The sequence below is a fragment of the Rutidosis leptorrhynchoides genome, chromosome 5, assembly GCF_046630445.1.
Source record: "Rutidosis leptorrhynchoides isolate AG116_Rl617_1_P2 chromosome 5, CSIRO_AGI_Rlap_v1, whole genome shotgun sequence".
Taxonomy (NCBI): Eukaryota; Viridiplantae; Streptophyta; class Magnoliopsida; order Asterales; family Asteraceae; genus Rutidosis; species Rutidosis leptorrhynchoides.
Window position 1 is genome coordinate 286698713 of NC_092337.1, and position 21058 is coordinate 286719770.

General features: G+C 33.4%; 2 protein-coding genes and 1 pseudogene across 5 annotated transcripts; 2 read left to right on the forward strand and 1 right to left on the reverse strand.

Annotated features, from left to right (window-relative positions):
• The first annotated feature begins 1130 nt into the window (after positions 1–1130).
• On the forward strand, positions 1131–15271 carry LOC139846908 (uncharacterized). 4 transcript variants are annotated; one of them, XM_071836483.1, is made up of 7 exons: positions 1186–1255; positions 1396–1457; positions 1650–2264; positions 12660–12967; positions 13372–13428; positions 13884–14281; positions 14817–15271. In XM_071836483.1, exons 3-7 carry the CDS (start codon positions 1816–1818, stop codon positions 15090–15092), a joined length of 1488 nt encoding a protein of 495 aa, XP_071692584.1. In that variant the 5' UTR covers positions 1186–1255; positions 1396–1457; positions 1650–1815; the 3' UTR covers positions 15093–15271. The 4 variants fall into 4 exon arrangements, with proteins under 4 accessions (XP_071692581.1, XP_071692584.1, XP_071692583.1 ...); XM_071836480.1 differs by lacking the exon at positions 1396–1457 and having other exon boundaries at positions 1131–1255; XM_071836482.1 differs by lacking the exons at positions 1186–1255; positions 1396–1457 and adding an exon at positions 11057–11671 and having other exon boundaries at positions 2175–2264; positions 14817–15270.
• Positions 15272–15873: 602 nt separating this feature from the next.
• LOC139849415 (zinc finger BED domain-containing protein RICESLEEPER 2-like) lies at positions 15874–18039 on the reverse strand. The gene is made up of 5 exons (XM_071839071.1): positions 17816–18039; positions 17302–17398; positions 16412–17132; positions 16019–16317; positions 15874–15948 (listed from the first exon to the last, which is right to left on the reverse strand). Exons 1-5 carry the CDS (start codon positions 18037–18039, stop codon positions 15874–15876), a joined length of 1416 nt encoding a protein of 471 aa, XP_071695172.1.
• Positions 18040–19065: 1026 nt separating this feature from the next.
• Positions 19066–21058, forward strand: part of LOC139850338 (serpin-ZX-like) — a 46757-nt pseudogene continuing 44764 nt past the window's right edge.

Below are 21058 nucleotides of genomic sequence, written 5' to 3' on the forward strand. Positions count from 1 at the left end.
CACATGAATTATCTTCTACTTTCCTTCACCTCCTTTCACCTTCATTTTTTTTTCTTCTCAACTCTTTCCCAGACGATAAATCATTCAACTAAAAGTAAGATCATTCAAAAACAAAAATTAATTTACAGCAAGTTTCATTGGTTATAACCTTAACCAAATTAAAAACCTCTACAATGAGATCTAGAACCATTTTATATTTTATAAAACAAAATTTAAGAATATATACCTAAAGCAGCTCCATGAATTGTTGCAGTTCAAATTCAAAACCCAAACTCACAATCGTAAAAGAAAATCTATTTCATACTTTAAAATCAACACTTTAAAATCAACGATTATCAAACAAAAATCAAGATGTGTCAAATACATATGTCTAATTTAACAATTATCAAACAAAATCAAGATCTGTCAAACATTTATCAATCATACTTAACCTGGTTTCAAACTGTGATGGGAGATGGCAACGACGGCGGTGGTGGTTTCGGTGGTGGTTACGACATTAGTTGTAGATCTGAATCTCGTTTTCTTGATGGTCTTGTTTTTTGTTGGAGTCAGTCCTTGAATTTAGGGTTTTGACTTTAAATTAATTGATGAAACTGATGGAGGTGGAGATAAAATTGATGTATTCGGTTTTGAATCTGTTTTCTTGAGTTAATATGTTATGAATTTGTTATGTGTTGAGGGAAAAGATAAGAGGGTGAAGGATGTATCAGGTATATGAGTAACATAAAGGGGAGGGATGAAAAAAATAAAAGAGAAAGTAAAAAAAAAAACTAAACTGACCATTTTACCCTCATGTGCACTGCACATGACGAAATTTAACAGAATTTTTAACAGACGTTAGGCCGTTGGACCCCCGGTGAAACTATTGCAAACCACAGTGACCCCCAAGGTGGAAAAATTCTTTTGGACTCCACTTGTTATTTCGAACATACCACAAGGACCCCTGGTGCAATTTTGTCTAGAAATTAAGTGATTAGTAGCTTGCTCGCTACGTTTTCTATCGACATAACTTTTTATAGATAAAAAGAAAGATTAGCATTGAAATTGATTTATCGTACAATAAATATAAAGATAAAGAATATAAAGATCAATTGATGATCTATTTCTATCACAACACATTTTCTATTTTTCTAATATAAATATAAATAAAGTTAATAATAGGCGTCAAAAAAGTTGAAATGACTGAATTAGTTAAAGCTCACTGTAAAATACTCTCATTTGCAAATATTCTATTGATCTTGGAGAGGTCAAGAAGGTATGTATTCATTTTCTATTTATTCATATCACAAAGTCAGTCAGTTCGGTTTCTATTATCGCTTTACTTCATAATAATCTAATATTTTGAACAATCATCGATAACCGTAAGATAATTTTATCAATTCGATTGATTTTTAGGTACACCGTATCAATCCTGATTCCAGAAATGTGAAAATCCCTAAATTATATAACAAAATTAGGTTAATAATTGAAACCCTAATCTTTTTTTATTTTATTTTTTTTCTAAGACAGATTGGGGTTTGTAATATGTGGCACTTCAACCAATTTCAGGGGGTTATTTTTTACATTTCAACACACCTGTTAAAATGTATAGTGCGATTTTCAGTAAATTTTTTTTTTTTTTTTTTTTTTTTTTTTTGTTGTTGCTGCAGCTGAAGAATTTATGCAATCTTTGACCGCTTTACACGACTTAGCTTTACACAACTGAGCTAAGTCTTGTTAAGAACACACTTAAATAATTGAAAATGATCATAGTTGTGTGATATTATATTATGGATCCTGATTTGAACCTTGAAGAAAGAAAGAAAGTAAACCGCAATGGAAGCTTCGACTAGTAAAGACTATTCTACTTTTATGCCAACGACAAAATATAACAGCACGAAACCTGAAACCAACTACATGGACAAATCTGATACAGGAACTTTGTTGAATGCGCGGGATATAAAAGTTTGTAAAAATGAGGATATGGACGTTGACATAATAAACTGTACAAATGACGATGAGGATGTGGAAATTGACATAGTAAACTTTACGAATGATGACGAGGATGTAGAGGTTGATATAATAAATTGTGCAAATGATGATGAGCGTCATTCGGTTCAACTTCAGTCTGGTGATGCAACTGCCTCTTCAACTTCTTTTGATGACACATATGATGATGTCAGAAATTCTGAATTTGGAAGTGATAGTGAGGTTATGTCAGAATTTCACGGGGATGTTGCGCCAATGCGAGGTTTCGGTGGATCAGCGGACGAGTTTCCAGTAAGGTATTGTCTCTTTAATGTCTTTTTTGGTCATATCTCCTTATATGTCTTGTCTTTTTTAGGTCTTGTACTACTAATTGGAAATGTTCTGCTAGATGAGTTTTATGGCATTCGAAATTCTAGGATAATTGTTCCTTTTTAACGAAGTATTGACTTATCTGTTATAATTCAGTAGGCTTATAACTACCTTTAGTGGTTTGATTCTTGATGTTATAATTCAGTAGGCTTATAACTACCTTTAGTGGTTTGATTCTTGATGTTATAATTCAGTAGGCTTATAACTACCTTTAGTGATTTGATTCTTGATTTAGAATACTAATAATGAAGTGTAAGAACAAAGATGATAATGGAGAGAAAGAAAGAAACACTTTGTAAGTGTGAGAAATGGTGCAAGTTTAATGCTTGCATTCATGAGTATTTATAGCCTAAAATCTCAATATAAAAATACATACTTTGTGTACCAAAATTGACTATATGTATACACCAAAATTGACTATCCATATCTATATTATTATTATTATTATAACACTCCCCCTTGGATAGCAATTTTATTTTGTTGAAGATCAACTATAAATTACTGCCTCGTTAAAAACCTTGCTAAAGAAAACCCAGTGGGAAAAAACTTTAGCTAAGGGAAAAAGAGTGCAGCATGGAGTTGACTCCCCCTCAAGTAGACATCGCTTCAGCTGTTACATCTTTTGAACATGTCTCATGCCAATGTTATGAACGTGTGTTCTGAAAATAGCAGTTGGAAGTGCTTTCGTGAAAAGATCAGCAGAGTTTTTGCTAGATTGCACATATCTCATTTCAATCTGGTTGTCCTTAATGAGATTTTGAGTGTATGAGAAGAATCTAGGTGGTATGTGTTTTGTTCGGTCACTTTTGATATACCCTTCTTTCATCTGTGCTATGCAAGCTGCATTATCTTCATAGATAGTTGTTGGACTTTTATCGCGTTCTAGTCCACAAGAATCAGTAATGAGTTGTGTCATTGATCTCAACCAAAAACATTCTCGAGTAGCTTCATGTAATGCAATCACTTCGGCATGATTTGACGATGTAGCAACAAGTGTTTGTTTTTGAGAACGCCATGATATTGCAGTACCTCCATTTAGGAATACATATCCAGTTTGAGATTTAGCTTTATGTGGATCAGATAAATAACCTGCATCTGCATAACCAACCAAATCTTGTTTTGATTCGTTAGAATAAAATAATCCTAAATCAGTAGTTCCTCGAAGGTATCGAAATATGTGTTTGATCCCATTCCAGTGTCTTTTGGTAGGAGCAGAGCTGAACCTTGCCAACAAATTAACTGCAAAAGAAATGTCAGGTCTTGTACAATTTGTAAGATACATAAGAGCTCCAATTGCACTAAGATATGGTACTTCTGGTCCAAGAATGTCTTCTTGATCTTCACATGGACGAAATGGATCAGCTTCAACATTGAGTGATCTAACAACCATAGGAGTACTTAATGGTTTTGCCTTGTCCATATTGAAACGTTTCAAAATCTTTTCAGTATATGTTGTTTGATGTACAAGTAAACCATTAGGCATATGCTCAATTTGTAAACCAAGGCAATACTTGGTTTTTCCGAGATCTTTCATTTCAAATTCTTTCTTTAGAAGTTGAATGGCTTCATGGATCTCTTTATTTGTACCTATGATGTTAAGATCATCAACATAAACAGCTATGATCACATATCCGGATGTTGTTTTCTTAATGAAAACACAAGGGCAAGTAAGATTATTTGTATACCCTTTGCTTATCAAGTAATCACTTAATCGGTTATACCACATACGTCCCGATTGTTTTAACCCATATAAAGATCTTTGTAATTTAATCGAATACATTTCTTTGGGTTTTGCATTTGATGCTTCTGGTACCTTAAATCCTTCAGGTATCTTCATATATATATCACTATCAAGTGATCCATATAGATAAGCAGTCACAACATCCATGAGATGCATTTCTAAATTTTTAGAAACTGCCAGACTGATTAAGTACCTAAAAGTAATTGCATCCATAACAGGAGAATAAGTTTCTTCATAATCAATTCCCGGTCTTTGAGAAAAACCTTGAGCTACAAGTCTAGCTTTATACCTTGTAACTTCATTTTTCTCATTTCTTTTTCGGACAAAAATCCATCTGTATCCTACAGGTTTCACATCTTTAGGAGTGAGAATGATGGATCCGAAAACTTTTCTTTTATTGAGTGATTCTAATTCAGCTCGTATTGCTTCTTTCCATTGAGCCCAATCATGTCTATTTTGACATTCAACCATAGATGTTGGTTCTGGATCATCATCATTATTCATGATGTCATATGCAACATTAAATGAAAATTTCTCATCAAGATTTTTCATTTCATTTCGGTTCCATAATATTTTTGAATATGCATAATTGATTGCAATTTCTGTATTGACATCATCAATCTCCTCTGCAGTAGGAGTACTGATTTGTGGTTCTTCTTGAACACTTTCTTTTACTTCATTATCAGCTGATTTTCTTTTTCGAGGATTTTTATCCTTTGAACCGATTGGTCTTCCACGTTTCTGACGTGGCAAAGATTCATGAGTGACGTTATTGCCAGCTTTTGGAATTTCAATTCGAGCTGGAGTATTTACTGCTGGTATATATGATTTTGTCACCGTTTTTGTATCTGTAAATGCATCAGGCAATTGATTTGCAAGTTCTTGTATATGCATTATCTTTTGAACTTCTGTCTCGCATTCTTTTGTGCGAGGATCAAGATACTTTAATTGAGGTTCACACCATGAAACATCATTTTCTTTATTTTTCATTTCTCCCCCTAATCTAGGGAACAATGTTTCATTAAAATGACAATCAGCAAAACGTGCTGTAAAAACGTCACCTGTCATAGGTTCAATATACCTTAATATTGAAGATGTTTCATATCCAACATATATTCCCAACCTCCTTTGAGGACCCATTTTTGTACGTTGTGGTGTCGCAATTGGAACATACACTGCACAACCAAATGTTCTAAGATGGGAAATATTTGGCTCTTGACCAAAAGCAAGTTGTAGGGGGGAATATTTATGACTTGCACTTGGTCTGATGCGAATCAATGCAGCAGCATGTAAAATTGCATGACCCCATATAGATACAGGGAGTTTTGTTCTCATTATCAATGGTCTAGCGATTAACTGTAAACGTTTAATCAATGACTCGGCTAAACCATTTTGTGTATGCACATGAGCAACAGAATGTTCAACAACAATTCCTATAGACATGCAATAGTCATTAAATGCTTGAGATGTAAATTCACCAGCATTATCAAGTCTCACCCTTTTAATGGTGTAATCAGGAAAATGAGCTCTCAATTTAATAATTTGGGCAAGAAATTTTGCAAATGCCACATTACGGCTTGATAACAGACAAACATGAGACCATCTACTAGATGCGTCTATTAGAACCATGAAATATCTAAATGGTCCACATGGTGGATGAATTGGTCCACATATATCACCTTGAATTCTTTCAAGAAACATTGGTGATTCTTTCTCAACCTTAAGTGGTGAGGGTCTAGTTATCAATTTTCCAAGAGAGCAAGATGTACATGGAACCATTGTATCATGATGGATTTTTCTATCCTTTAGTGGATGTCCATGAGTACATTCAATAATCCTTTTCATCATTGTTGATCCTGGATGGCCTAATCTGTTATGCCATAAATTGAATACACCAGGATCAATATATTTTTCGTTAACTACCATATGTATTTCTGGTACATTTATATGTGTATAATGTAATCCAGAACTAAGTCTTGGCAGTTTTTCAACCACATGACTCTTGTCAGTGATACTTAAATATTTCTCATTTTCTGTTGTCACTGACTGATAATCATACCCGTTAAGGTATATGTCGGAGAAACTCAATAAATTTCTGCTTGACTTGGGAGAAAATAAGGCATCATTTATTAAAAATTTTGTACCATTTGGTAGTATGAAATTTGCCTTTCCTATCCCTTTTATCAAGTTAGCAGGTCCTGATATTGTATGTATAGTTCCTTCCGTTGGTTTTAGATCAATAAAATATTTCTCGGATTTAAGTATAGTGTGTGTAGTTCCACTGTCTGCTATACAGAGATCTCCACCACTTGATTGATGTTGTATTCCATCAAAATTCATATTGAACTTCATATATAAGAAATAAATAGTGAGTACATTAATATTACACAATATTTTAAACGCAAATAGATAGTACTGAAACATTTAGCAAACATAATGACAAAGACAGACGATATTAAATCGTTTATTTTTCAAAAGACACACAACTTAAACATTCAAGAAATCTTCATATAAATCAGATGGTTTCTCAGTGACTGTTGGATCAATATTATCCACAAAATTTACTTCCTTTTCTTTACCTTTCAGCGAATCCTGATACATCTTAACAAGATGTTTAGATGTTCGGCAAGTATTAGCCCAGTGGCCCATTCTACCACATCTGTAGCAAGATTCTTCAGAATTTTTAGAAGAATTTTCTTCAACATCTTGTTTAATGGGCTTGTTTTGTGGTTGATATTTATATTTTCGTGGATTACTATTTCTTTGACCACCACGGCCACGACCACGACCACGTCCACGCCCATTACCATTACCATAAGGATGGTTTCTACCATAGTTATGGCTTTTGGCATGATGATGGTGATGGTTATTATAACCACGACCTTGCCCGCGTCCTTGTCCCTGTTTATAATTATTTGCAGTATTTGCTTCAGGGATTGCAAGTGTACCAGTAGGACGGGATTGCTGATTTTTCATTAATAGCTCATCATTTTGCTCTGCAACTAAGAGATATGAATTAAGTTCAGGATATGTTTTGAACTTTAGCATTCTCAAATTTCTTTGCACTGTGATGTTTGCAGCATTCATTGTGGAGAAAGTTTTCTCCATCATGTCTGCATCACTAATTTCATGTCCACAGAATTTAAGTTGTGAACATGTATTATACAGAGCTGAGCTGTATTCATTTACTTTCTTAAAGTCTTGGAACCTTAATGTTCTCCATTGTTCCATTGCAGCTGGAAGTAAAATTTCTCTTTGATTATTGAATCTGCTTTTGAGACCTTCCCATAAAACATGGGGATCTTCTACAGTCACATAATTATTTTGTAAGCATTCATCAATATGTTGATGAATAAAGCAACATGCCGTAGCTTGTTCTTTTTCAGAACAAGTGTTGTTTTCATTTATGGTTTCAAGAATGCCCATTGATTTAAGATGCATTTTTACTTTTATAACCCATGGCATGTAGTTGTTTCCAGTTGATTCTAAAGGAGTAAATTTAAGCTTTTCCAGATTCGACATTTTCTATTATCAAAAATTAAAACAAACATCATGATAAATTAGAGTCAATTTATATTCATAAGTATATAAACATTAAACATAAATTTAATATAACATAAATGATAAGTAGGTGACAGTGTCGACCATGTGTAAGCAATCATAAATAAATGTTATATAACAAAAATATAAATATTAGTAAACATAAATGAAAATTTGGCGACAGTGTCGACCATATATTTTTTCAGGTGGTATAACCGACCTATATCATTCTGGTGGTATAACCGACCATATATCATTTTGGTGGTATAACCGACCATATATCATTTTGGTGGTATAACCGACCATATATCATTTTGGTGGCAGAGCCAACCATATTTAGTATTAAGATTATCGTGCTGATAACGTGTTATAATTCAGTAGGCTTATAACTACCTTTAGTGGTTTGATTCTTGATGTTATAATTCAGTAGGCTTATAACTACCTTTAGTGGTTTGATTCTTGATGTTATAATTCAGTAGGCTTATAACTACCTTTAGTGATTTGATTCTTGATTTAGAATACTAATAATGAAGTGTAAGAACAAAGATGATAATGGAGAGAAAGAAAGAAACACTTTGTAAGTGTGAGAAATGGTGCAAGTTTAATGCTTGCATTCATGAGTATTTATAGCCTAAAATCTCAATATAAAAATACATACTTTGTGTACCAAAATTGACTATATGTATACACCAAAATTGACTATCCATATCTATATTATTATTATTATTATAACATTATCGCTGTTTTTAGTAAAGGCTTTTTTTTTTTTTTTTTTTTCCATTAACTTATGCTGTTTGGTTTGTGTTCATTGTTAATCATGTCGAATTAAAAAATTAGTTAAAAGGGAATGGGCCAAGTGGGTTGAACTGGTTTATATTCTTTCAAAGTCTATTTTCAATGCATGCATCCTTCTAAATTATTTTAGTAATAGGGCTACTGTAGTCAAACTGACACGTTATAAATTATGGAGAAAATGCGTGGAGCAGGAATCCAGCTCACATACTTTGTTTTCTTGTTTGCCGACGGTTTTAATATATAATATATATATATATATATATATATAATTTTTAAGAATTAATTATATATTATATTATATTCATGTGTATAGTTGACTTGTAATTTTTAGTCCGTTGCGTCGCGCGTTGAGAATTGACTCTGGTCCCGGTTCCAGATTTTCGAACGTCCTTTCGTACTATTTAATATCTTGTACTTTGCGTTTTGCGTCTTGTACTCTTGTAATTTTGAGACGTTTCTCATAAATAATTTGAACCACTTTGATTGTACTTTGTACTTTTGAGCTTTTTGGTCGTTTGCGTCTTCAATTCGTCGTTTTCTTCTTTTGTCTTCGCACTTATTTATTTAAACGATTATTACATAAAAATAGAACAATAGTAACTAAAAGCTTTACATATTGGAAGGATATTGTGCCTAAATATATGTTCATTTGGAGCACTATCACCCGACGAAGTAAAAATCTGTGAAAGTGAGTTATAGTCCCACTTTTAAAATCTAATATTTTGGGATGAGAATACATGCAGTTTTGAAAATGATTTACAAAATAGGCATAAGTATTGAAACTACATTCTATGTTGAATCGTTATACCGGATATCGCCCTTGTTGAACTTGGTAACCTAAGAATTGGTGTTTATTATAATTGCTACCAATTGACGCGAATCCTAAAGATAGATCTATGAGCCATTGACAAGCCCCAGTCAGAGAATTTGAACTGCTTTAGTATTTCAATATTTATATATGGGGATATTTCTAGATGCATTTGTTAATGTCGGTTACCAGGTGTTCAACCATACAAATGATTTTTTATGCAGATTGCATGTTATTGAAAGATGAAATCTTGTGGTCTATTATTACGATTTGATAAATATATAGGTTAAACCTATAACTCACCAACATTTTTGTTGACGTTTAAAGCATGTTTATTCTTAGGTGATTATTAAGAGCTTCCGCTGTTGCATGCTATTATATGGACAAGATTTGGTGTCAGCATGCTTGTATAATATTGTTTAAAACTGCATTCGAGATTTATTTTGTTGTAACATATTAATATTTGTAAACCAATATGTATTGGTAGTGTGTATGTGTGATATTTGTTAGATTATCATTTCTGGATAATTTAAATGGTGACTTTTTAACCTTGTCGATAAAATAAAGGTTATGGTTTGTTTTAAAAACAAATGCAGTCTTTGAAAAACGTCTCATATAGAGGTCAAAACCTCGCAACGAAATCAATTAATATGGAACGTTTATAATTAATATGAACGGGACATTTCATTCATGATAGTCGACAATAACTCAAATTAGTGTGAAACTAAATCGAAAATCATTAACAAAAGCGCAAACAGACACAATCAATTAGAAGATGGAAAAATAGAAGGCTTATGATCATCGAGGCCAATAATATAGACAACTCCGAACATATATTGAAATACATAACATCCCAGAACTGCCAGAATCTTCAAATCGATCAACATTTACATCAAATGAGTTCTTGCAGTCTGGGCCGTGCATATGCACGGCCAAAACCCTACTAATAGATATAGATAGAAGATAGATAGATAGATAGATAGATAGATACGAGGTCGTAAAGTTTTAACGAGGGGTGATGATTTGTACACCATCAATTTTTAGCCGTACACCACTAAACATGCTTTACAGTATTGTACAGTACAACATCATAATGCATATTTGGTAGTGTACGGCTAAAAACTGGTGGTGTACTGATCACCTGTCCTTGATATTTACGATTAGTAGCTTGCTCGTTACGTTATGAATCGACATTAACTTTTTATAAATAAGATTAGCATTGAAATTGATTTATCGTACGATAAACATAAAAATTGATTGATGATCTACTTCTATCACAACACATATTATATTTATGTAAATCTAAATCTAAATCTAATCTTAATCTAAATTAAGTTACTAATACGCGTCAAAAAAGTTGAAAAGACTGAATTCAGCTCACTGTAAATTATTCTCATTTGCAAATTTTCTATTGATCTTGGAGAGGTCAAGAAGGTATGTATTCATTTTCTATTTATTCATATCACAAAGTCAGTCAGTTCGGTTTCTATTATCGCTTTACTTCATAATAATCTAATATTTTGAACAATCATCGATAACCGTAAGATAATTTTATCAATTCGATTGATTTTTAGGTACACCGTATCAATCCTGATTCCAGAAATGTGAAAATCCTTAAATTATATAACAAAATTAGGTTAATAATTGAAACCCTAATCTTTTTTTATTTTATTTTTTTTCTAAGACAGATTGGGGTTTGTAATATGTGGCACTTCAACCAATTTCAGGGGGTTATTTTTTTACATTTCAACACACCTGTTAAAATGTATAGTGCGATTTTCAGTAAATTTTTTTTTTTTTTTTTTTTTTTTTTTTTTTTTTTTTTTTTGCTGCAGCTGAAGAATTTATGCAATCTTTGACCGCTTTACACGACTTAGCTTTACACAACTGAGCTAAGTCTTGTTAAGAACACACTTAAATAATTGAAAATGATCATAGTTGTGTGATATTATATTATGGATCCTGATTTGAACCTTGAAGAAAGAAAGAAAGTAAACCGCAATGGAAGCTTCGACTAGTAAAGACTATTCTACTTTTATGCCAACGACAAAATATAACAGCACGAAACCTGAAACCAACTACATGGACAAATCTGATACAGGAACTTTGTTGAATGCGCGGGATATAAAAGTTTGTAAAAATGAGGATATGGACGTTGACATAATAAACTGTACAAATGACGATGAGGATGTGGAAATTGACATAGTAAACTTTACGAATGATGACGAGGATGTAGAGGTTGATATAATAAATTGTGCAAATGATGATGAGCGTCATTCGGTTCAACTTCAGTCTGGTGATGCAACTGCCTCTTCAACTTCTTTTGATGACACATATGATGATGTCAGAAATTCTGAATTTGGAAGTGATAGTGAGGTTATGTCAGAATTTCGCGGGGATGTTGCGCCAATGCGAGGTTTCGGTGGATCAGCTTACGAGTTTCCAGTAAGGTATTGTCTCTTTAATGTCTTTTTTGGTCATATCTCCTTATATGTCTTGTCTTTTTTAGGTCTTGTACTACTAATTGGAAATGTTCTGCTAGATGAGTTTTATGGCATTCGAAATTCTAGGATAATTGTTCCTTTTTAACGAAGTATTGACTTATCGCTGTTTTTAGTAAAGGCTTTTTTTTTTTTTTTTTCCATTAACTTATGCTGTTTGGTTTGTGTTCATTGTTAATCATGTCGAATTAAAAAATTAGTTAAAAGGGAATGGGCCAAGTGGGTTGAACTGGTTTATATTCTTTCAAAGTCTATTTTCAATGCATGCATCCTTCTAAATTATTTTAGTAATAGGGCTACTGTAGTCAAACTGACACATTATAAATTATGGAGAAAATGCGTGAACTCGAAACGTTAACCTGCTTCATTTAGGCACCTACTAAAAATGGATTTGTTATAACATGCTATCTGAATCGCTCATCTTATGTAGGACATTGATTATATTTTGGGTTGCACATTAGCTTAGATTTACATTGATCTGAGCTCTACGGCAGTCGAATGGGGTTGAAATTTTTAGTGCTTGATTGGAATTTTGTACTGGACCATGTTAGACAGTGTTCTCAGCTTGAAATTTTTAGGACAGTTTTAACTGCTAATATATCATCATGATAGTAATGGTAACACTAGAAACTACTTTAATCTGTTCTCCAAATATATCAATTATAAACTTAGCCAACAGGACCACGTAACTATTTTCGTGAGAAACGCTAACCTAAATTAGCTTAATGTTTTTTATGTCTATATCAAAGTTGCTCTGTTTGCAAAACGATTGTATTAATGTGATAACTAGTTTTAATATGTACTTCAGTCATGCTAACATTGCTTAACTATTATGTTCTATATATAATATATTAATTAATATATTAATATATAATATATAATATATAATAATATAATAATAATAATGATAATGATGAATTAGATTGGGATTTTTCAGGAATAAAAGGGTGACATCTCATTGGAGAAAGTTTGTCCAACCTATTATGTGGCGTTGTAAATGGGTCGAAATGCAGCTTAGGAAATTACAGACTTTAACCGCTGAATATGATAAACAACTTGAAGGTTACTATCAAACAAAACATTTGCAGTATGGGAACTTTCAATTACGAGGTCTGTGTGCAAAGTCAATCCCATTTCTTCATGGCCCTCAAAGAACGAAACCCATGAAGAAAAAGAGACGAAAAAGACATGAAGAAACAGACAACGAAGAGTATATGTCACAACATAACTTGTTCTCATATTATGGTAAATACCCCTCTAATACTTATATACTACATGAACTCAAACAATGGATGATGGTCTTAGCGAAGATTGTCATATCGGGTTATGGGTCAAAGTGGGTTTAGATTGAAATGGGTCATTTTTGCTCTTGAAGCAGTTTGCAGCGTGCTGGATGGACGTGCCAACTCTTTTCTATCTTTTTATAGAAACTTAGTCCTTAATTATGATTAGAAAAACTGTTATTATTGCGTAAATATCACAATAGTATTCTAGATCTTTAAACGAGAACAATGTAGGAGGTTTTATGCATTTTAAAAAACTTCGCGTGACTATGGGCTTGTTTGGTCTATTCGACCCATTCATAAGTAAATGGGTCGAAATTGCTACAGCTATATGGTGGTTATGAGATTGATATAATTCATGTGCAGCTACTTGCGGGTCTCTCGCTCACGGTCCAACAATGGATGATGATCAACCTAATCTAGGTAAGTTAGAATGTATCTCTATCTCTATAGATTATATCTTATGGTGATTATTTTATAGCTTTGCTTATACCATGAAACCTAGACCGTTAAACCACCTTTAAGAAAGTTTTAATTATACCAACCTATATAATTTTTATAATTATTTCAAATACAACAATAAAGCTTTTATGATGTAATCATGTATAAGTATATAACTATATGTTCATTTTTTCATAACTTGGAAGTTTTTATATTACTTGATACAAAATGCTGTAGAAAATCATTTCCAAATTTGATTACTTTATCACCTACTTTGATTTCACGTTTCAGAAAAATGTATACTTGAATATTTTCCACTTGGAATTATTAAGTTCTATTGGGAACCAATATCATTCACCAAGATTCATGGTTAATCTATATTATAGTTTCAAAAAATCATCGGATTAATTTCCAATTCTATATTTCTCCACTGGCAGCTCCTGCTCCGTCAACTGATAAGGATGTTGGTAATGAATTTAGAGTTCTGGATGAATTGTTATCTCTTGACTTCAGAGATGATTATTTGTTGGAACAAATACTTTATAAAATTGAAGTTACACATTCACACGTGTGTGAAATGAAGAACAGACTTGACACGGTAGTGACTGATAATGCCGAAAGGATCTCGTACACTGAAGACACGATCTTGCAAGAATCTACAAATGTGTTGACATGTTCTGTTAAGGAATCTGATTTTCCAACAAACATGAATGGACCATCTGTAGTTGCTGATTTTGCATCACAGCTAATGAAATTAAACACGTGCGAGGATTTGGTCAAACCAGATGATGAAGACTTGGGTCATGAAGAGCTTCCTGTTACTTCAAAGAAAAGAGTGAGTTTCAGCTTCATTTTTTTACCTTTTTTTTTTTTTTGTTCACTGCCCCACACATTCTGTATTTGTATTTGTTTCCCCTTGCAGATATGAAATATATCTTCTTTAGTTAAATAGGTGAACTTTTTGCTCACTGAAGATTCAACTATACTTAAAACTTTATACATCTAAAGTAGGATCTGAATAACATCTTTGCACATCACTAATGATTCCAACTCATTTATCCCAAATTTTATTCTCTTGAAACTGTTAATAATGTTTCCGTTGATTTGAGGTAGCAATAATGACCCGTTTATTTTCTAAGGAGTTGTTTTGGGATATGTTCAATTTCTAATCAACGGATAAGGTTTTCCTTATGCTACCCGATGAGGATGATTATTTTTACTGAGATGTACGTAGCTTAACTTGGTTATTGAGACCTTTTTACGAGGATATCAAGACCCCAACCACTCAACTTTGTTCAATTTCTATTCACGCGTCACTTATATAACGAAAACACTAACATTCACTTGAATTCATGGTTTTGTTCATCTAGAGTACGGATGGGATCTTGATATACAACCGTAGAGCAAAGAAGCCCCAACCAGATAATACCGGGGCTGTAAATCTTCATCAAATTGAGTATATCCAGGTACCCAAAGAAGAAAACAGCAACAGAACAGCACCAGTTTCGGTTTCTGAAGATTCAAGCCAGAGTGAACAACCGGCTCCAAAAATACGTTCTATTTCCAAATTAACCGCACCAAAACACAAGAGGCGGGCGGGTAGACCCCGGCGAAAAAGTGCTTCGAGCCGAAGAACCCAAGGTTAGGCCTTGGCAATTGGGAACATTATGTACATCCCCTGGACATCTTTATTCTATTATCTTATTTTTCTTGTGCATATCATATATTGATGTTGCATTTGCATACTTTCTTTGAATACCATCTTTTTGGAGGTGTATACATAAATTTTAGTAATTAACTAAATTTATTTAGTCATATAAGTTTTGTAATTACTGGTCTATGTTCATCGTCTGAATGCAAGAGGATTTAAATCAATGGATCTAAAATCAAAAGTTTAATGACACACAGACAGTAATGAAGCCACGCAATAGGGATGGCATCGGGTCGGGTTTGGTTGGGTATAGACAATACCAAACCCGAATCCGATTAAAAAACTCACTCCCAAACCCGGTTCCATACCCGACTGGTACCCATTTATTAATTAACCGTCGGGTAACGGGTTTCCCCACGGGTAACGGGGATCCCCATTTATACATTCACCTATAACAATGTTTATGTTCAATAATAATCTAATGCCAAAAAAGTAGCATGCAAAATAGAATGTGATAAGAGAAACATGAAACAACAGAAACATCAAACTACAACAGGTCAGAACAAAAGGTCTTAACAAAAATCTAAAAGGTGACAAGTTTAATAATCTAAAACATAGAATGATAACAAAAAAAAAAAAAAAAAGCAACAGCAGCTCAAAAGGTGACAAGTTTAATAATCTAAAACATAGAATCATAACAAAACAACAGCTCAAACATCTCCCTGTGTTGTGTCCAGCTTTTCTTTTCAGCACCAACTTTTATTTTGAATCAACACTCAACCATCAACTACTGCATCAGCCATCAACTCATCATAGTCATAGTTAACCGTTTGACAATACGCTTCAGACTCCTTGCAACATGTGGATGTAGATAGAATATAATTGAACATTGTTAATATATCTACATATAAAATAATAAACATGATCAAAGGAATTATTACCTCTTATTTCAGCTAACAACCAACTTTGCGCACACATTAGTGCTTCTAATGCATCTGGATGAAGGCGGCTACGATGGGGGCTCACTAATCTGCCACTTGTGCTAAAAGAAGATTCGGAAGCAACTGTTGTTATCGGAATTGCTAATATATCACGAGCTATTTTTTGAAGATTTGGGTACTTCACGCCATTTGTCTTCCACCAAGCTAGTATATCAAGATCCATTCCCGGTGGACACACTTTCTCTTCAAGGTAATGGTCAAGCTCCAATTTGATACTTCCTGAAACATTCAAAGCAAAATGTAAATGTTAATCAAATATATTCTTTAAAGATATCAATGGACATAAAATCTGAATTCAAGTCATAAAATGAACCTGATGTGGTATCCTCCGCCACATACGATGAATAGTCGTCAAACAACCCACCTGACCCCGTGTTTTTATTATTTGACATTGGGTTAACGTGATTGCCTGCATTATTATATGCATCTTCTTGGTAGTGTTCGAATAATTCATACATAAAGACCTTATGTGCATCAATTTTAGCCTTTACGTCTTCCATATTACTATAGAGTCTCGGAAAAGAATACTCCATAATGTTCAACTTATAACGAGGATCTAAAATAGCCGCAACTCCCATAAACCCGTGAATAACATTCCAGTACTTATCATACTTTGAAATCATCTTCATAGCCATGTCCCTTATTATCTTCTCTTCGTCTTCACTCCATTGGTTCAATGCATATTTAATTTCATATATAGACTTGACAAATAAATTTGCCGTGGGATATTTATCACTAGAAAACAACAGTGTCACATCATAAAATACCTTCAACTTCTTGCAAATAATATTAGCTAGCTCCCAATCTTTCTCTGATGGCAAACTATTATAAAGAGCATCCCGAGTCTTAAGACGTCTAAAAACACACTTATAAATAATAGCAACGTTCAACATCAAGTATGTCGAATTCCAACGGGTTCTACAGTCGAGGCACAACTTCTTTGATGACTGAATATCTAAGTGACGCGATGCTTCCTCAAACTTCTCTATTCTTTTAGCAGAAGCTGTCCAAAAACTCACTATCTCTGATTCTTTCTATCCCATCACCAATTACGGACAAACCAACTTGAACAATTAAATTCAGAATGTGGGCACAACAACGCATATGAAATAATCTACCCTTCAAAATAAGAGACTCCAAAGATAGTTTTCCTAGTAATTTCTCAATCAAAAAATCATTAGTTGTACAATTATCAACAGTTACTGTTGATATTTTCCTATCTATGTTCCAATCACACAATGTTTCATAAAATACATCAGCAAGAACTTCAGCCGTATGAGGAGATGGAACATAAATAAACCTAGTAAATAAATCAAATGAGCAGTAACATGAGATTAAGTGAGATTTAGACGTAACATCAAACTAGTAACAACAAACAGTAACATCAAACTAGTAACAACATTACAGCAAACAGTAACAACAAACTTTACCTCATTATTCTACTTTGCATATTCCATTTCGCATCAATGAAATGAGCAGTGACCACCATAAAACCTTTTTCTGATTGCTTGAAGTCCACATGTCGGTCGTTATTGCGATTCTACTTGCATTATTCTCCAAAATCCTTGATTAAAGGAACACTTAAATTAGTATACTAGTATATACAATGTAAGTTTTAAAAATAATTAAACAATTAATTCATAATACCTCATTGTTTTCGTCTTTTCATACTCAAAAATCTTCAATATCTCTTTTTAAGGGTATTTCGACATGGTACCTTAAAAAAGGTTGAAGGCCATTCACAAACTTTCGAAACCCTTGATGTTCAACCATAACAAGTGGATATTCGTGTAGAATCACCATCTCTGCCAAATCTCTAGTTGACTTTTCTTTATCAAAGTTATTGTACGAAATATTGGAGTGTCCGCTCGTGGAGCTTTGATTCATTGATAATACCGTCTGCCGAATATCCCTATTATTTCGCGCTTTACATTTTTCCATGTGAACAAGTAAATGCGTTGTCCCACTTGTGCTTTTTCCAGTTAGAAACTTACGGCAATGTTTACATTGTGCCTTAAGTTCACCATTCACAATTTTTCTATCAAAATGTTCCCAGGCAGGTGAAGTTAGCTTCCTTTTCCTCGTACCACTTGTGCTTTGTGCTTTTTCCAAAGGAACGTTTTTGCACGATTTTGTTTTTTTAAATAGAAGAATTAAAAAATCTATTGCGGCAATAGATTCTTTAATTCTTCTATTTAAAAAAACAAAATCGTGCAAAAACGTTCCTTTGGATCTCAAATCGTGCAAAAAAGGTGAATATTTATGGAACCAATGGCTCCTCAATCCAAGATTGTTTGAAGATAATGGCTAAGACGTTGGCATTCTTCGATTGCTCCAGTTCGTTGTAGTGTAGCCTGTTGTTTTTTTTTGAATTGTATTGTTCTGTATGTTTTCAGTACAGCATAGCCTTTATGCTTGTTTGCTACATTGTAAATCCATTCATAATAATAAAATTCTTTGCTTTAAAAAAAAAAAAAAAAAACAAAAACAAAAACAAAAACAAAAACAAAAAACAAAAATAACTTTATTTGTTAACATGACACTTGGAATGACTTTGATCATCTTCAGTCGTTGGTCTTTGCAGAATAGGTCACTTTAAATGTTATTTTTTGGCCCTCTAGATAGCAGCTAGTATGGTTGTTTATAAAAGTTGACGGTAAAACTAAAATAACAATAATATTAATGTTAGATGGTGACTAATTTTTTTATTTAAATTTAAATCATGTTGAAATTTAAACCAGATGAATCTTAAAGGAAGAAGTATACTTGCATTTATTACTTAAATAATCAATAAAATATACAGTTTCATACTTCTACTAAAACTCCGTACGCAGTCAAAGCCAGGTTTCATAACAGCGTTGCCAAAACATCAAATATATATAGTCTTCCCACTTGGTTTCCACCACAATAGCAGTTGCACCATCTCAATAATTAATCAAGCTTTCTTCTTTAAATTCCTTCACAAAAATGGACACTCAATCATCAATCAGAAACCAAACCCATGTTTCAATCAAACTTTCAAACCACCTGCTGAACAAATCCCGCAACTCAAACGTTGTTTTCTCTCCGCTTTCAATCCATGTCGTTCTAAACATGATCGCGGTAGGTTCCAAAGGCCAAACACTTGACCAGTTACTATCATTCTTGAAAGCAAAAAACATCGATGAACTCAACGCTATTTCTTCACAAGTTGTGTCCTTGATCATGTTAGACGGTAGCCCAATTGGTGGCCCACGGTTGTGTTTTGCAAATGGGGTTTGGGTTGAGCAAACTGTTTCTCTTAAACCTTCTTTTAAACAGGTTGTGGAAACTGTTCATAAAGCTAATTGTAATCAAGTCGATTTCAAAACCAGGGTCAGTTCTATGTTACTTGCATTTGTTTCCTTTATTATTTAGAATATTTAAATTCTCAATATTTGTTTAGTTCCTGCTAAAAATAATTAAACTCATAGAAGTAGAATCATGTAGTAAAATAAAATTTACTACTCCGTAATAATAAATAAAGCACCGGATCAAGTAATTATGTGAGTTTGTTCCTCATAGTCCTGTTAATTAGAGCAATAGTATATGACTTTGAAACATCCATGGAGGTCCTGGACTAGCCTCGAGTAGTTTCGACTAGGTGAAATTTTACGTAGTCCACCAAGTCTGCGACTAGTCTTCGATTTGGTCTATTTATTCGGTCAAAGGAAAGATCAATTTAGTCTGTTAAAGTCCGAATTAATCAGTTCAATGTCGGATTTATTAGGTCAAAGTAAGTCAAATAAAGCTAAAGTCAAAGTTGGTTAACGTACAACTAGCCTATGACTAGTCTCCGACATGGCCGATTAGTTTCTAAATGTTCCCGCCTTATGTAAGACCCAAATATTTATTGTACATAATGTATTTATGGTATACGATACATGTATGAAGTGTACAAAGCATGTACGTGTTGTTTGCTCGAACGTCGAAGGAAACTGGACGTTGTCTGAAGTGACAAGGTGTGTACGTATCTTTTCAACCCCAAATAAAGTCTGAGTTGATGTTTCAAAGCCTTACTATTGGAAATAAAATCTTATTACGTTTCCAACGATATTTGATTCATCGAAAACGGAGCTACGGTCAAAAAGTTATGGCCAAAACAAGTTTCTGAAAACTGACCTGAAGGTTGGAGCAGCGCTCCACCTTATGGTGCGGCGCTCCGATCGCGTCAGAAGCAATTTTCAGCTTTTTTAAAAGGTTTAAATGATGGGTACTTTGGTCTTTTCAATTGGGGTCGGTTTAGGGTCACCAAAACTGATCTAGAACTCCATTGGAGCTCATTTCTCACCCACATAAACACTCTCATCCATATTTAGAGAGAGGAAGAGTTCTAGAGTGAGAGAGCTTGATTTGGAGAAGAAGGAGTCGAATTCTAGCCAAAGCTCGGGTTTTAAAGTTGTTCATCTCGCTCCTAGCTACGTTTTGGTAGTATTGGTAAGTCCTAACTCCGAATTTCATTTGTTAGATTTGATATTCAAGTTAGGGTTTGAGATTGTTAGTTATAAAACCCATTTGGTTGATGAAGAGGGTTTATGGAAACTTACTATTTTGATATTTGGCGGGTTTTGGATTGGTTAATGATTTAACCATGTTTAAGACTTGTAAATGGTGTATAATCACTAATGTTACTGATTATTGGTGTTTTGGAAACCATTAGGGTTCTTATGGTTGACTAATTTTGACTAGAGTCAAAATTAGGGTTTGTTGATGATTATGACTCAATTGCCGATTTAATAAGGTTTATAAAATTAAAATGGATTAAGTTGAAGCATAGAACCGAGTTAAATATATTTTGGTGTCAAAACTTGCTAATGGCGTGATATTGACTTCTTATGGGTCAAATTAGGGTTTAAGTGTCATTTTGGGCAAGATAGGTGTTTAACACCTATGATTGGGTTTGATTGGCATATTAGGACCATTCTCACTTGTGTTAGTGATT

Excerpts from the sequence above, each read along its gene's own strand:
- LOC139849415 (XM_071839071.1), bottom strand. The coding sequence starts at position 18,039 with ATGGAAAAATGTAAAGCGCGAAATAATAGGGATATTCGGCAGACGGTA. Across the intron at positions 17,399-17,815 it reads GGCCTTCAACCTTTTTTAAG|GTTTATTTATGTTCCATCTC; the intron begins GTACCATGTCGA and ends TTTATTTACTAG. Across the intron at positions 16,318-16,411 it reads GGCGGAGGATACCACATCAG|GAAGTATCAAATTGGAGCTT; the intron begins GTTCATTTTATG and ends TGAATGTTTCAG.
- LOC139846908 (XM_071836480.1), top strand. The coding sequence starts at position 1,816 with ATGGAAGCTTCGACTAGTAAAGACTATTCTACTTTTATGCCAACGACA. Across the intron at positions 2,265-12,659 it reads GCGGACGAGTTTCCAGTAAG|GAATAAAAGGGTGACATCTC; the intron begins GTATTGTCTCTT and ends GGGATTTTTCAG. Across the intron at positions 14,282-14,816 it reads CTGTTACTTCAAAGAAAAGA|AGTACGGATGGGATCTTGAT; the intron begins GTGAGTTTCAGC and ends TTGTTCATCTAG.